Here is a 17,036-nt window from a genome sequence, read left to right on the forward strand (position 1 = left end):
ACTGCGTGGTCGGCGTCTCCTTCTAACAACTAAAGGAGACGTTAACAACTTGTCGAGACAAACGTACGAAAAATCGACCAACTAACGTGTTTATCAATCGTCACGGTGTATGACACGCGTATGAAACTTCATCACAAATGACAGTCCATCGAGTGAGAAGGGAAGTCGAGTGCTGGCTGGATTCGTCTGTCTAGCGGGCAAAGCGGTATGTGTAATTTTATTCAACGGTACATTTAGTGGACTCTTCTGTAAAAATGGCTTCTGACGCCTCTTCTTCCGTATATACATCGTTCCCTCCCACTTTCCCGTTTTCAATCGGAATTTAAACATTCTTTTATGCATGAAAATAGTTATTGAATGAGAAAATGTTTATTGTTACTATTAGTTTGATTAACTATTATTTGACGATAGCTAGTTCATTTTTAACTTCAACGTCGAATGTTTAGTTTATAGCGATAAGACGAAGGCAAAAACGAAACAAATGAATTTCTAGTAAGTCACGCAATATAACTTAAAACTTTGAGGAGAAAAGATGTCAGAGAGATTTTTCTCTTCATAAGATATATTTATATATATTTTATTTATATTGATTTATAATATAATTATCATAATTTCTTTTTATTTTATTTAAATATCTTATTATTTGGTTTATATAGGTTTTATATAGTTTTATCATAGTTTTATTATTGTAGCTAATCATAGTTTTGTTATAATTATTACAATTCATTATATAATTATAGATTAGAATTATCTTAGAATTATTATTATTTTAAAGTATATAATATAAGTGTAGAAGTAGAAAGATAAGAGATAAATATGAATAATATATTTTTCAATAATATTATCGGTATAGTTTTCTAATTTTTTACATCGATATAATAATATTCAGGTATATATAAAGTAGTTTCAGATCAAAATTGATACATAATTATTATCTAAAGATTAAAGATGCCAGAATTTCGATCCTGTGCAATACGCAGGACTCGAGTATCGGCTGATACGTGCTTCGTTTATAAACATTCACGACCTATCCTGCATGATATAGCGTGCAACTTGCATGCGTAAACGTAATTGACAACGGATCGTGTGACTACCGTTCACACACCCGTTACGTTTTAAAAAAGATCCTTTTACATTTTCTATAAATGTCTGACATTCCACCATATCTATTTCTAATAGATATATAATTTGATGCGACCTTGAAACACTAATATTAGATAAAAATTGAAGTTTGAATACTTATTGAAAAATGCATGTCGCGTGTTTTAACCTATCTACCAATCATTGAACATGTTATATAGTTCAATATATACATATATATATTTCCAATATAAATCACAGAGGTCTTCATTATTTTCTCTATAATAATATCTCTAGAAAAAACTGATATATCTTCAACACTTATTTGAATTATTTCTGAAAGTATTTATTCCACACAGGTATGGAATTAAACTAATACAATATTACTCATCAGAAATTATTCAATCTCTTTTTTAAAAATTGGATTAATACCGAAGTATGGACAATATATTAAAATATGGACAATGTAATCAACATGTAAGACAAAATTTTTAGACAATCTTAAATTTATATTTTAAATTAGAACATTTTCTAGAAAAATGGACTCAAAAAGAGAAACGAAGGATGGGCCTCGATATTATCGGTCGGTTAACGAACCTGGAAATCTGAAATGTTAATGTCTTATTACGTCACGTTCGTTTACCGTGGTCAAAGAAAGGGGTCAAAGAGACGAAAGGAATGGGAGGAGGAAAAGAGTTTGAGACGACTAAAAATGGCGTGGCACAGTATACCATCGCCTCACGGATACAGATTACAGACTACTTCGTATCGTTCATCTTTTTCTTTTTGCTTTTTATCTATTTCTCTATCTCTTTTTTTTTACATATGTACTTCATCATGTATTACATTCATAAAGTTGTCTCGTTCTCGAGTGTCTATAGTCTCGAGAACAGAAACACTCTAATTATTTCTAATTGTTCTCGACTTCGAGGACGAACAGAGGCAAACAATAGATATCGGTAACTGTTTTATACAATGAAAGTTATTAGAGGTTTCTATCGATACGACACACCCGGCATCTTCCGCGTGTCGAAGACTCATGAAATCTTGGTAACGGGACGCTAGCGCTACCTGTTACGCACTCGTGATAGTGCGTTTATATTACACATTACCGTAGGTTATCGCCTTTTAAATCGTGAATTTCACAGAGGAGTTCGTACGCGTACAACGGTTGCCGTTCTCCTTCTATTTTATTATCTTGATTGTGAAACGTCGTCTTCGCGAAATAACGCAGTTATTATGCAATATATTTTTCCCCGTATTTCTTTCTGCTTTTTTCTTTTACTTTTCTTTTCCTCAATGTAATTCAACGTTAGAAAGCGCGATCATGTGATTGATATACAAAACAGTTCAAAGATCGCGAAAATTGTCAAGTCACAATAATAAAAACATTGTCAAAGATAGTCATTCTTTGTTACATGAAATGCAAAATATAATGTTCGATTATCTTTCAAAACAGAAATATTTATGTATTGATAGTTGATTTTGATAAGATATATAAATTATCTAAGATACGATGTGGAATTCACGATGGATGATAAAGAAAAAAATCGGGGAAAATTTAAGTGCATTATTTGCAGCTTTCACAAGCGTAGATAGTAAATATTCTTACAAGAAATTGAACGAGCGATTAATTCACTCTTATTGCATTGAGCAAAAGTAGGCATAGCGCATTTATTAATTTTTTAATGGCATGTCATGCGAGATGTTGGCATTTCACTCGTCTCAGACACATCAATAGAAATGAAATTCATGGGAGATTCTCACGAATGATGATGATGACCTTAGCTCGACGAGGTCCCTCGTTGTCCCTCATAAGTACTTACGTGCATCGTCGTCTGGTAATGTTAACGAGCTTCATCGACGAAACTTGTTTCCCCTTGAAGAAATTGCAGACTAATGAAATTTTTTATTTGACTTTCTAACCATCCAATCTGTTTGCTTAATTTCTGGCTAATCGAGAAACCGAGAAATTAGATTATCTTTGTAAAATCTGATTTCCTCTTGTTGAAATTAAAGTTTCACGATGAAATATTCTGACATTTTTAGCTGATATACGATGTACGATGAATCATTAATTAGAAATACAGTAATGTAATTAGAAATAGAATGATTGTGCCTGAATAAAATGAATTATTAAAAATATAATTCGATTTAATTTCAAGATTTCAATTTTAATAAATTAAATAATAAATTAAATAATCAAATGAAATTAAAAAAAATATTACATTTTTTATAAATAAACTATGAATTATATAGAATTTAATGATTTATTAATTTATCAAATAAAATTATTGAATTAAATATTCAAATATGATCAATTCAATTGAATTGAATCACATAGGAACTAGCAAGGATTATATAAAACTTAATAACTCAATATCTTTTACACATATTCTAGAAATCTTGATTTCATTATACATCATATTTAAAATGTATATAAATGTATTTTTAACATCCATTCAAAATCAAAATCTCTAATATATTCATATGTAAAAAATCGTATAAATAAGTATTGAAATAATACTTATATTATTTTGTAGATTTGTATGCAGACAGCATAAATAGCATGTCCTTGCCGAGAAATTGATTACGAATCCTAATTGAATTACTTTAGATAATGCCTATGATTCCACTGGCATGGATTAAGTATCTCCGTTGCCACGTTTCCAAATCCAATTTGCCCATGTTCATGATTATCTGTTTTCGGTACGTATTAGTGTATAAGTAACAGTGATTATCAACTTTATAAATTCTTTCTTAAATTTCTTTCTTTTCCGAAGAATCAATTCAAAGGAAACAATCATCATTCGCAAAAATTAATAATAAATTTGTATTGGAATATTTGTATTACAATTCTTAATTTTTATATTCATTAAGATAGAATTCATTAAGGAATTTCAGGATTTGAGGTTAGGAAAAGTTCTGATTAAAAAATAATATATTTCTTAAAGTACAATATATATTGATAATAAAAAAAAAGTATAAATATAATTGTTATAATACAATTGAAAAAATAAACAAGAGTTTATTACTTTCAAAAATGATCAAAATTTAACCTCACATAAAAATTAATAAAATTAATCATTTTGTTTCATAATTAATTTTATTCAAACAACGAACATCGATTTCACTTCTTTTTTTTTTCTTTCTTTTTTAGCTTGAATTACCGATATACGTGGTTGTTGTCGAGATAAACTCGTGGAGTCGTTCATTTGCGGAGGAATGCAACGATCCGTGGCACACAAGTTTACACTTCCTCCAATGTTATGCAACGTTGGTGTGTCGATAACATAGTTTCCGAGTTGGGGGCGCATGTTGCACTGCCATGGTGTCCAAGGGAACACCGTAAAAGTTTTATCTTCAGTTGATAGCCGTGTCTCGTGGTTCATAACTCGATGTGCAACGGAACCAGGTCAACGGGCGACCGAGAGATACGCGTCGTGCGCAGGTGGATGCTGATACTGGGGCGAATGTAAAGTTGTTATTGGGAAAATGTCAAGTCCAATCAGTCGTGGCGAGATATTTGGACGAATAGACGTATTGTAGGTTTTTCACACCTACCTCGGCGAAATCGTTTAATAACTCGGTGCACAGCATCCGTATATGTATATTTGTGTATAGATTTATGTATGCAATCGTTCGTTCGTCTAACAAAGGTGGCGTGAGTTCCGGAATATCGGCTCGATAGGTACAGGTAACCACTGATGAACGCGATAAAATTAATTAGGTACACGGTAATAGCGAGTTCCATAAGATACCCTTGAGTATTTTAAAGAGGGGTGGAGTGAAGATAGACTTTAAAGGGAGCACGCTCGGTCTGATCTTGTTTCGCTATTAATGTACATTGCAGATATGATGTAATGACTCGTACAAGTTCTTCGTGAGACTTTATTTCACGCTATAATTGATATACTACGTTCGATTATATTTATATTAATATTTATAAAAATAGCTTGATTAAAACTTTATGAAATGAATCGAAATTTTTTTTCTTTTCTTTTGAGAATCTATACATTTATATATTTTGCTAATATTTATAACATTAACAAATTTTGATTTTTGGAATTTTCTAAATTTCGGTTCTAAATTAACAAATAGTAACAATATTTATTTTTTAGCTTAAAAAAAAGTTATATTTTGAAGGATTTCAAAATGTAAACAGTTTCGAGTGCTCCATTTATTTTTTATATCATTATCTTCTTCTTTATTAGAGAATAAGAAAAAATAACATTATAAAACAAATGTATCATTGGACTTGTATCTTTGGACTCGAATCTGATTTCGTTAATTGCTTACCAATTATAGTGTGATTCTGATAAGCCTGGATTGTAGGTCAATTAAATTGTTTCCATCTATTAATGTTAAAATATAGATAGAAATATGTTTTTCACATTTGGTTTCGATTTTACAATTTTTTTAAATATCTAATTCCATCAAGGAAATAAAATCTATGAATAATTTATTTCATTAGGAATTGGAAAGAGGCGTGTCTGTTTTTAAACATAAAAATATTTCGAGATAGATTTCAATCTCTCTCCAATTCGTCCATCAATAATGATGCACGTCGTTATGCTAAACGGGTAACATCGAATCAATTGCGAATCAGTCGATATCCATTTACAAAACCTTTTTCCGCATACCGCGCATTTTAATCAGAGCGTAACGAGTGTCTGGGCTGTGTTATGCCCACCAGGGTGATAGAAAATACGCGTCGAGACAACTCGACCAAAAATAATGGTCGACTAACTTTGTAACCTAGACTGGCCTCGAGTGTGGAGACCTAACTCAACACTCTCCATACCCCACTTTTCTTAGAAGCGGCACTTTTGTCTGCTCGCGAGAGAATTCGATCGGACAATACGAAGAAGTTTTCTGGCACACGTGTGGCTGCACGATTATCCACCGTTTTAAAGAAGAATTCAGGAGCTTTGCAAGAAATAGTCAAAATAGAAAATCGAATAAATTGGATATTTTGGAAAGCTATATTTAAATTTATAATTGAATGGTCTTTAAAGTGATTCGCTTTTTTTTTTTTTTACGAAAAAAAAAAAAATATAGAAGAAAATAAATAATGTCGTGTTTACAAATGTAATTTTGAAAATATGTTTGCGTAGGCAGACATATTTTTTCATATTTAAAAGATAAATTGAATCGTAACATTTTTACTATTCTAGATATTCAAAGTATAGACAAAAATTTTAGGATACTTATCAATGTCTTTATTGCGTTATAAAATTGTTTGTCGAGTCATAAATTCAGTAGGAATTTTATTTTAGTAGGAATCAGAATTTGCAGTAAAATTTTGCTTGAATAGTTTACAGAAAGTTAATTTGTCTTTAATCATTGAAACTTCTTTACTTCTTTAATATTTTTACATCTATTTTATAATGATCAGAATAAATAAAAACTTGTGCTATATCTATAACAGAATAGATAGTAAGTAATAATTTTCAATCGTATTCCATTATTTTATCTCTTTCTTTTATCAAATGATATTTCCATAGTTACCTTATCTACATGCAGATATATTATATTAAATATAAATAGAATGGAGATAATATTTTCATATATCAATTTTTTTACACAATTACTTTCTTATATCTCTTGATTTTTTTATATAATTAGTTAGAATATTGTTTTTAAAAATAAAATCTTCATATGTTTTTCGTTTATCTCCATATAATTTATATTTTGACACATATGATCTATATCCCTAATAAAATATAAAAAAACACATGCCCAATAAAAAAATATTTAGAATTTATAACAATTTATTCTAATTATGTAAATCAACTTCTATTAAATTTACAAATCCGATTATTAGGATGATTTATTTTAGAATTTAGATATCATTACATATACATTATATGTAAAATTAATCCCGTTATTGCGACTAATAATTTTTACAATCATCGTACAATTCTCTTTTACGTCATTTATTCAGCGTATGAGTAAACAAGTTTGTTAAATCACGAATCGATGAGCGAATTGCTATGTGCCAAGGAAGAATAAATTCACTTGTTACACGTACATGTATACATTCACGTGCGTCACTTATGTAAGGTGAACACATAAAGGATTATGGAACCGTTGTGTTACGAAAAGCTCTAGGTGTATCGCGCGTTCATAATTCCTGTCAAATATTTTCGAGATCAGAGGGAGGGTTTAAGGTATCTTCTTTGATTGTTGCTCACGTAAACTCTCAACGTTGTGCCGTTTTAATTTTAAACTGGCATACGAGAACGGCGCGGGAGTCTATCTTATATATATGCTGTCTTTGTTCGTTCCTTTCATACTTCCGTGCAGTTCAAAGAAAATGTATTTTTACATATGTTTCGATCTTGAATCGGCGCCATATAAGGAGTTCATTAATTTTTAACATTCTTTTCTATATTTAATTTCTATATTCGAGAAAACTTTTAATATATGATACGATGATAATCTAAATAAAATAAATATTTGTTATATAATGATAGTAATTTTTTTGATAATGTTATGGAAATGAAATCAAAAAAAAATATACAATGATTGAAATATATTTATTATTTTTAATGAATATAAAGTAATGTAAATGCTATGATAAATGAAATGGTATAATGAGGAAATTTTTTCAAAATGATTTCAAATTAAAAAAATTTATTATCGTAAAAGAAAAAATAAAAATTTTATCCTTTATTATTTCCTTTATAAGTCTATCATTTATAGGAAATAAATATTGAAAAGTAATAGTGCATACACCATGTATAGTATATGTATAGTGAGAGTTCGTGAACACGGGTCTTCCTACATGTTAGTTATGCATCGTTTCCGCCTTTGACGTAGCATACATAGTCTTGACGTAAATGTGTTTCGTAGCACGATGGCACGAAAAGAAACCGGAACTGGTGTGACGTCTGTCTGACAATCAAACAAATATTCCGGTCTATCGGTACGTGATATCTTCTCTTTGACGATCTGTTTCTTCGATTTTTCTTGCGATAATTTTTAATATATAAAATATGAAATATTCCAATAATTAGCAGGTGTAGAATTTTATTTTATTTTATTTTATTTAATTGTTTAATTTTTTCAAATAATTTAAAGCAATGGATTAGTTAAAAAATAGCTATGTAGCACACATATATAATATTAGAAAGATATATGTATGTAAGTTTTGTTGAATTTATTAAATATTCAATTTTTAATTTAATTTTTAATTGTGATCTCGTTGGATAAATATAATTTATAGATTTAGTATTTAAATTATAGGTTCTAGATTTATACATCTTTGTTATGATATTTTTAATTCTATCTATTATAATTATATACTGCACGATCGTATTCTCTATAGATTGAATTGTACATTATTTACGGCTGATATATATCGGACTTTTCTTTCAATATATATCAGCCGTAATGCAACCTTGCAGTAAAGTTTCAGATTTAAATATCGCAAGGAAATTATTATATAAATAGCAATTATTATATATATATTATAAAAAATATATTATTAGGATCAGTCTTTTGATATTTCATATATTAAAAAAATAACAAATTATTTTATAATTTCTTTTATTCATTTCTTATGTTAAAAAATATGAATTGTTGTATAAATGGAAATTATTTGGATTTAAAATATCTTCTAATTTACAAGTCCAAGTGTTGGCCATCTGCATCCCCCACACTGGAAAAGACTGTAATTTTTTGCTTTATTTTCTTTGAAATCTTTCAATCACCTTTCATCATCTTCACAAACATCGTTTTTTACTATTTTCTTCACATCACTTTCTATTCAAATCAACTAATAGAAATATCATGGTATAATTATTTCTATAAAAACCATTCCAGGCAATAGAATAAATCAAAATAGAATTAAGAGAATTACATCATTTTCAAATTTCCAAATTGTTTCTTTATAATTGTATAAACAGAATTTAGTGTGAGATGTACGAATAACATTACCATTGAATCTAGGAGACTTCAAGTTAGGGATATTTACGGTGACATCGTGTTTGATTTATTAACGATTCAATTTCACCCTAAGTACGGCCATTACGAATCGAGATAGGGACCAATGCATTCAAATCGAGCCATAAATTATTCAAGCCTCTTTTCGTCGGTCGAGAACAACTGGTTCTCTCAACTTGTGTATATTGTACAGTAACGAACGATAAGAAAGCAATTTCGCGTGCAGTTGAAACAATCGGTGAGTCCGGTGAATCGCAAATTGCAATCAGTACGTGACCACTTTTCACTGAAGCTTCGCCAAAGTTGCGGAAACCTTTTTTACCGATCGATCTCCCAGTCGATCGACGAGGCCCTGCTTAATTATTATTTCTTCCAGGTCTAAAAATAATCACCGACCCTCTTTTCACGATCCGTAAACTCGTTGCAGCAGAAAATGGTCGTCGAAAGAGGATCGATCGATTTTGCAACTAAGCTATATCCAATACCGTTTTCGGTATTCCGGAAAGAACACCGGAAACGAGAGACCCGCCCTTATATATAGAAACGGTAGGAGCTTCATTTTTGTAAGAAAGAAACGATACAAAAATAATATACAGGATGATTCAAAAATATATATTAATACTTTAAAGAGAGATTATATATAATAAAGACAAAATATTATATTTATAAATATTATATGCCCTATATATATATATATATTTTAGTTAAGGGTCTGAAGTATTTGTATTATAAATAAGGTTAGATACACATGACCGTCCTTTTCAGCTCATTAAATTTTTATTTTAGGAATTTTTTAAATTTATTGTGCATTCAATGATGCAAGTAATAATAGATGATTTATAAGAAAAATTTAAAAAATCAAAAAATAATATATTGTTAAGATAGAAGGTGGGTATTTCGAATATTTTCTTTAAGCATTCATAATTAAAAAAAATAAGATATGTAATATATATATTCATATAAATTTTATTTATTTTAATGTGCAGATTCATCTGTTGAAATATTGAAATAAGAATCATTATGAATCACCCTCTACTTACAAGCGATTATCTTGAATCTGATCCTTAGACGCAACCCCAATAGGCGCGTAGAAATTTATTTTCCATATAAGGTAGACAATCGATTCGTTGTTATTTACGGATGCGATGTTCGCATTTGCACGTATGCAGCACGTGCATGTTATTATTGCAGTCACGATGCTGAATCTTTTCGCTGAACAACACGACCACCTCATACGATTTCTATGTTGAGACCGGTGGAAACATTTATTGCGTTTATGTTTATAATTGCTTCGAAATACATTTATTATGCTTATGCAATAAGTTATAGGAAAATTGAAAGGTGCTTATGAAAGTAAAACTTATGAACTTATGAAATTCTAAATGTTAGGTTTGGCAAAAAAATTATTTTTAGAATCCTTTGAGATTAAAGCAATCAAATAAAATTATTATTTTATCCTAGTTAAGTCTTTTGTTAAACTTTTATGCTTCCTATAAATTTTAAATGAAATTAATTTCGAAGGATATTGAATTTTTAATATAGAAAATAAATAAGCGACAGTTTTATTTTAGATATTCGAGTAGAATGTGAACTTTTAACATTAAAGAAAAAAATTTTAAAATAATCACGAAACACATAGTATATAGAGCGGAAAACTTACCGCTTTCCAAAGCTTGAAGATTTTCATATTTAAATAAATATTGTAATTTATTCATATATTTTATTATGTGTTAGAAATATAATAAAAAAATAAGTTGAAAATAAAAATTAAATCTCATTTATATTTATGAAGAAATGATAGATAGACATATATAGGTTAATAAAAAATATTGATATTTATTTCATCACTCAATAACTCTGCATCACTCTTGATCAACTTATCAATCTACCATCATAAATCATCATCACAACTTTCAATCACATCCATCCAATTTCCATTATCGTTAAAACCTCTAGAAATGGGTTGGAACGGAACAAGTTTCACCGTTGCGCGATCCAATCGACCATTCACGGCTCGTTTCCTCATTTCAGCGACACGAGATGCATCGGAGGGTGGGGTACAGCAACTACGATGGCAAGATTGCCGGCCTCTACGACCTGGAGGAGACGCTTGGCCGTGGTCATTTCGCCGTAGTGAAGCTCGCCAGGCATGTTTTCACCGGTGAGAAGGTCGCAGTGAAGGTCATCGACAAGAGCAAACTCGATGAGGTTTCGAGAGCACACCTTTTTCAAGAGGTAAGCATATAGAGATGACATGGTATTCATTTTTCTTTTTTTTTATTTTTTTTTTTATTTTTGAATCGTTCTTTGAATTTAAATCCTTAAAAATATTCTGAATTTTGAGATACCGGAAATTATTAACTTTTTTTTATATCTTTTGAATTGACAAGTAGATTCTAAAATATAAGTTTTAATATTAGAAAATCATTTTAATTCAAAAATTACGAATGTTCAAACGCAATCTAATGTTGATCTAGATATTTTTCTGTTTGCGAAGCAAGAGATAGAATTAATAAAATAAAACAATCTTCAAATCACTGTAAATTAAAACATAAATTATTTCGACGAGTAAAAATTTAGTTAACAATTAATATCTTATTTAAAATGCATATAGAAAATGAAAAACTTGTATTACAATCTCAACAAATTAGGATCCATTAGGTTATCTATTTTTTATCACTATAGTAGACATCTCATTTGCATAACCATCGTCTCATTGAGTACGTGAGTCAATAATATGCATTTTAAAGATATTTTCTAATTTTATTCGTCGAATATAAATCGATATATAATCGACATGTAAATCGAAATGTTTATAATATTTAATGCTATCTAAAGGAATTATCATGAAATTAGTAAGAAATATTTTTCAAAAAATTCATGTTCATGAGAATATATAAAAGCGATATTCATTCATTTTTTTCTCCTCCTCTTTTTCTGTTTTTTTTTCTTTTTTCTTTTCTTTTTTCATTCGTCGCATGTCTCATCAATGCAAGTCGACGAAGGCGACCGCATATCCTTCATCCCTTTGTTCCTGCACCCCTGTGAGTCGCATGAATGGGAATACGTCGAGCACAAAGCGAACCGTGAAGGAAATGGAAACGCGTGCTAATCTCTTCCTTCTTTCCGTTTGCTCGCTCAATGATTGTAATGCATCGCGTGTATCGTATTCGAGAGCACGGGGTTTTCTTCAGTTTCTCTAACCTTTCACATCTTCGCTTCTTCTGCCCGATGATCGAAGCGATCGTACATGGATTTGCAATGGATTTCTTCTTTTAGACGAGAATATTGGAAAGTGATAAATCGAAATTAATCCAAACTTTTAAAAATAAAAAGCGATAAAATTGATTAAACATTTCTTTGTTGGTAGATATAACTTTGAAAATAAATTTTGAAAAAATAGATTTAATCGAAATATGAAAATTTTTGTACATTCTATAAAGAGGCTTTACTTTATCGGATAAATATTATTACTTTGTCATTTGTTATTACTTTTTTTTCATATCTCTCGATTAATTCTCGAAAGATTAATTCTCAAAATATATTCGCCATCATTTTTTTGCGAAGGCCCATTATTCTACTAACTGATGAATAATCCTCTTGAAAAAAATATGATGGTTTTGAATTGATGAAATTAATGCGAACATCACTTCATTTTTCAAGTACGTATCACTCAGATAATTCTGCAGCAATAGAATAGGTAATAATCCATTGCAGCCTCTAAATAATAATCCTTTACGTCTTGTTCGAATAATAGGAATTTATATATAAGTGGTTTCAATCAATAGGAATTCATTCAATTCCTTTATCATACATATCATACATATTCATACAAATTTTATGCCAATCTTGTAAATAATAATTGCGAATTTGCATTCCAGCGAATCTAGTCTAATAATCCAATAAAATCAAACAAAGGGAAACTAATTTCAATATAAAAAAAGATATAATTGGATTATATGAATCCAAACACGATAGGAGAATTAGCTCAATAAATAGACCTCAAATAAACTGAATTTCGTAATAGGATAAATTTGATTTCAATGAAGCTTAGATAAACACAATTGTTCCATCAGCTCTAATGCTGCTTCCTACAATCTTCATTATATCGAACATTCGATGTTAAATATTAACGACCGATTGCGTAAGATCCGCTCGACGGCATCGCGTAGGAAATATCTACGATCCGCTTCGAACTTGTAGATCTTGTTAAGGTCAACGAGATAATGGCCGCTATGGAGAGAAGGAGAGAAAGGGTCATTGACCATCCGTACGAGGGCAAATGTCGAACCATCCTGCCCCCTCTGCATACCACCATGTCCGATCATCATCCTCTTTTGTTTCTATGTCCGCAGGTGAGATGCATGAAGCTGGTGCAACATCCGAACGTGGTCAGACTTTACGAGGTGATAGATACGCAAACGAAGCTCTATCTGATCCTCGAGCTTGGCGATGGCGGCGACCTCTACGATTACATCATGCGCCATGACAGCGGCCTCAGCGAGGAGGTATATATCTCGAGATCGTTTCAACATATTCCACTTAATGATCCTGTTTTACCGGAGAAAATGAAGTCATTCTGCAGGCATTGGCTTCGTGCAGAAGTTTTTCTCTCACCTCCTTTTTTTCCCCTCTTTTTACTATCTTGTCAGTATTCTAGGTCAGTATTTCTTAATATTTTTCTATTTACTCGTGACCCAATTGAAATCTTAACAAACAGTTTCTTAATCATAAAATATATCGCATGCTTGACTAGTTTAAAATTAATTATAATGTATCAAGTTAGGTATTACTAAATAGTTGTCTTTGAAATATATATATATAATTATTAAAGATTATTATTCCTGAAATTGTGGATATTATAAATATTTATGTATGTTTAGTAGATTTTGTAAAAGTTTATATTAATTCCTTGGAGATAAGAATGTATTTACGAAGAATGTGGAGTTATTATAATTTTTTTGTCATTTATATTAAGATAATTATTTGATTCAAATTATATATTATTTTTTCGAATTTGATGTTATCGTATTATTAAATTAAAAGAAAAAAATCTATCTCGAAAATTTCAGAAATATATTAACTCACAGCCAAATCATCATTTAAAAATATGTTACAGCGAAATTATGAACAGCTTCCAAAAATAGCTTTTTGAAATAGGTAAAATATTGAATAAAATACTTTAAAACATTGAAATTTAAAATAATATTCGAATCAGTCTAGATATCGATAAAAAAACATTATTTAAAGTAATAATTTTCTAATAATAAACAATATACATTCTTCGAGATGTATCTTAGATCTCTTAATAGTTCTACTCGCCATATCTCCAATTCTATTAATAACAATTATACCATTGATCAAATTCTACTTATCATATGAATCCACATATGAATCACAAACGAACATAGTCATCGTATACTGAAGATGGAGCATTCCTTACTCATTACCGGAAATGCAGTAAATGGATTAAGAATTCTTGTAGCGAGGCAATGATGTGTTCCATTTCAATTCATTCCATTCCATTCAGTTTTATGGAAACTCGAGAATATCCTCGATTCGTTGTTTTTTCGATGATTGATGGGGCATCAAGGCCACAACCTTTACTTTCTCGAGGTTTCCGCTCATATGCTTTTAATCGATCACAGGTGGCCAGAACGTACTTCCGGCAAATAGTCAGAGCCATATCGTATTGCCATCGATTGCATGTGGTGCACAGGGACCTGAAACCCGAGAACGTGGTGTTCTTCGAGAAACTCGGTACCGTGAAGCTCACCGATTTCGGATTTAGCAATAGATTCTGCCCTGGCCAGAAGCTCGAGACTTCCTGCGGTTCCCTTGCGTATTCGGCGCCGGAAATCCTACTTGGCGATAGTTACGACGCTCCTGCCGTTGGTGAGTACGATAATATCGATTTATTTTTATACTTGTGTCGGTGCTTTCGATAGTTTTAGAGATAAAAAATGAAGCAACGGAAAAATATATTTAACTGTTTTTCATATTTTTTTGCATCATTGTAAATAAGGAAATGAAGCAGTCAGTGTTACTTAACTCGATGTTATTTTCAAAGTTACACAACTTAAAAAATAATAATTCTTCTATGAAATAATTTTGAATAATCAATAGTATCAATATAATGTAATTATTATTTATGTGGTTTACAATTTATAATTTTAATGGGTTTTAAAATTAAAAAAAAAAATGATTTTTAACCTGTTATCTTTTATGAAAGACGTATCGGTATAATTATAAAGTGTTATTAGAAAGATAACGAATGAGTATAGAAGCATACTAATTTTATTGAATATATTCTGAATATAAAAAATATTCTGCATAGTTGTAACATAAAATATTTTTTTTTTATTCTTAAGAAATAACAAATTTATTTTATGCATATCTAATATGCAAAATTTTTTAATCTCAATTTAAAATAGAAGGAACCACTACTGTCAATGTTTTATCAACTTTTTTACAATTTACAATTTACAATTTTACAATTTTTTTACAATTTACAATTTTACATAAAATATGTAAGTATAATTCTACAAGTTGTTGAAACAAGTTAGTTGAATTCCCCCTATTTATTATTAAACTTGAACTTCAGCATATCAAAGTAGATCTTTGGCATTCTTTATCAAGAGAGATGTTTGAAAGATCCTATGACAAAGACCATTGTTACATTAATTTGTATTATCATATCTTTATCACAATAACTTTCTTAGTGAATTTGATGAATATCAATCAAGAATTAAATATAAATTTGCTATTATTATTATTATTTTATTCCATTTTCTGAGATATATTCAATAAAATTAAATTTTCATTTTAGGTAATAAATAGAAGGAAATTAACACATTTGTAACTGATGATTAAATAAAGCAATATTTTAATATAAAAAAAAAAACTTATTAAAGTTAAATTTTGATATATTAGTTAAAATTATTAATTCATCTCTATCAATACGCTTTGTATTCATCGTTCCAATTCGCATTTTCAGATGTTTGGTCACTAGGCGTAATTTTGTACATGCTAGTGTGCGGTCAAGCGCCTTTCCAAGAGGCGAACGACAGCGAGACCTTGACTATGATCATGGACTGCAAGTACTCGATACCGCCACACGTATCCGACGGCTGCAAGCGTTTGATCGCGAGGATGCTCGTTAGGGAGCCAGAGGGCAGAGCGACGCTCGAGGAAATAGCGGCTGATCCTTGGCTGGCCATTGGACCCGACTTAGATTCGGTGGAAGCGCTGCCTTTGGTCTCGAGGCAACAGGTGTCTGATGATCATCATAATCATATAATAACTAAGATGGTCAACGGGAACATTGCCACCAAAGAAGAAATATTGGAGTAAGTATGTTTGTTAAATATTCGAAGGAACTCGAATATCTTATATAAGACAGTACAGAAATCAAATTGATCTATTGAAATTTGTAAATTCTATTATATTGAGAATCCTATTTTGAGATTTTTAAAACTTATAGTAGAATTGATCTTTTTAATCAAGTATTTAATATCTAGTTAAAATTATTTTTAATTATAGAGCTCTGGACAAGAACGAGTACAATCACATAACAGCAACGTATTTCTTGCTAGCGGAAAGAAAATTACGAGCTCATCGTCAGGAACAGGTGCAGAAGACACGTCCGGAAATCCTCGAAGTATCGCCTAGGTATATTGCACACTAGTACAAAACTCGTTCATAAAGGCAATCAAATATATATTAATCATTCTATACATTTAACTATCGGTTATTTTCAGCCGGCAAGATGACGTGGCCACTAATATGCGTACCGACCAAAATTCATTGAGCACAGTTAACCAATCGTTGTTGAGTGTGCCACGGACACCGGGTGACGTGCCTCAGGTAAGTATTCGATGATTTCTCTTCTAACATACTATCGACTATACGACAAATACGTGCATACAAGAATGTGATAAAGGCAATAAAATAAATTGCGATTTATTACATGAACATTTTTTTTAGAATAAAGTAAAAAAAAAAAA

The 17,036-nt window shown here is 30.2% G+C and overlaps 1 protein-coding gene across 1 annotated transcript in view; it reads left to right on the forward strand.

Moving 5' to 3' along the window:
• Positions 1–17,036, forward strand: part of LOC102675997 (SNF-related serine/threonine-protein kinase) — a 25,291-nt gene that overhangs the window by 918 nt on the left and 7,337 nt on the right. Inside the window, 7 exon segments of the mRNA XM_006614432.2 lie at positions 1–205; positions 11,062–11,265; positions 13,386–13,538; positions 14,679–14,925; positions 16,028–16,379; positions 16,573–16,701; positions 16,791–16,905. Of these exon segments, the coding sequence (XP_006614495.1) occupies positions 11,071–11,265; positions 13,386–13,538; positions 14,679–14,925; positions 16,028–16,379; positions 16,573–16,701; positions 16,791–16,905 (1,191 nt within the window). The 5' untranslated portion in view covers positions 1–205; positions 11,062–11,070.

The sequence above is a fragment of the Apis dorsata genome, unplaced genomic scaffold (genome assembly GCF_000469605.1).
Source record: "Apis dorsata unplaced genomic scaffold, Apis dorsata 1.3 scaffold_177, whole genome shotgun sequence".
Lineage (NCBI taxonomy): Eukaryota > Metazoa > Arthropoda > Insecta > Hymenoptera > Apidae > Apis > Apis dorsata.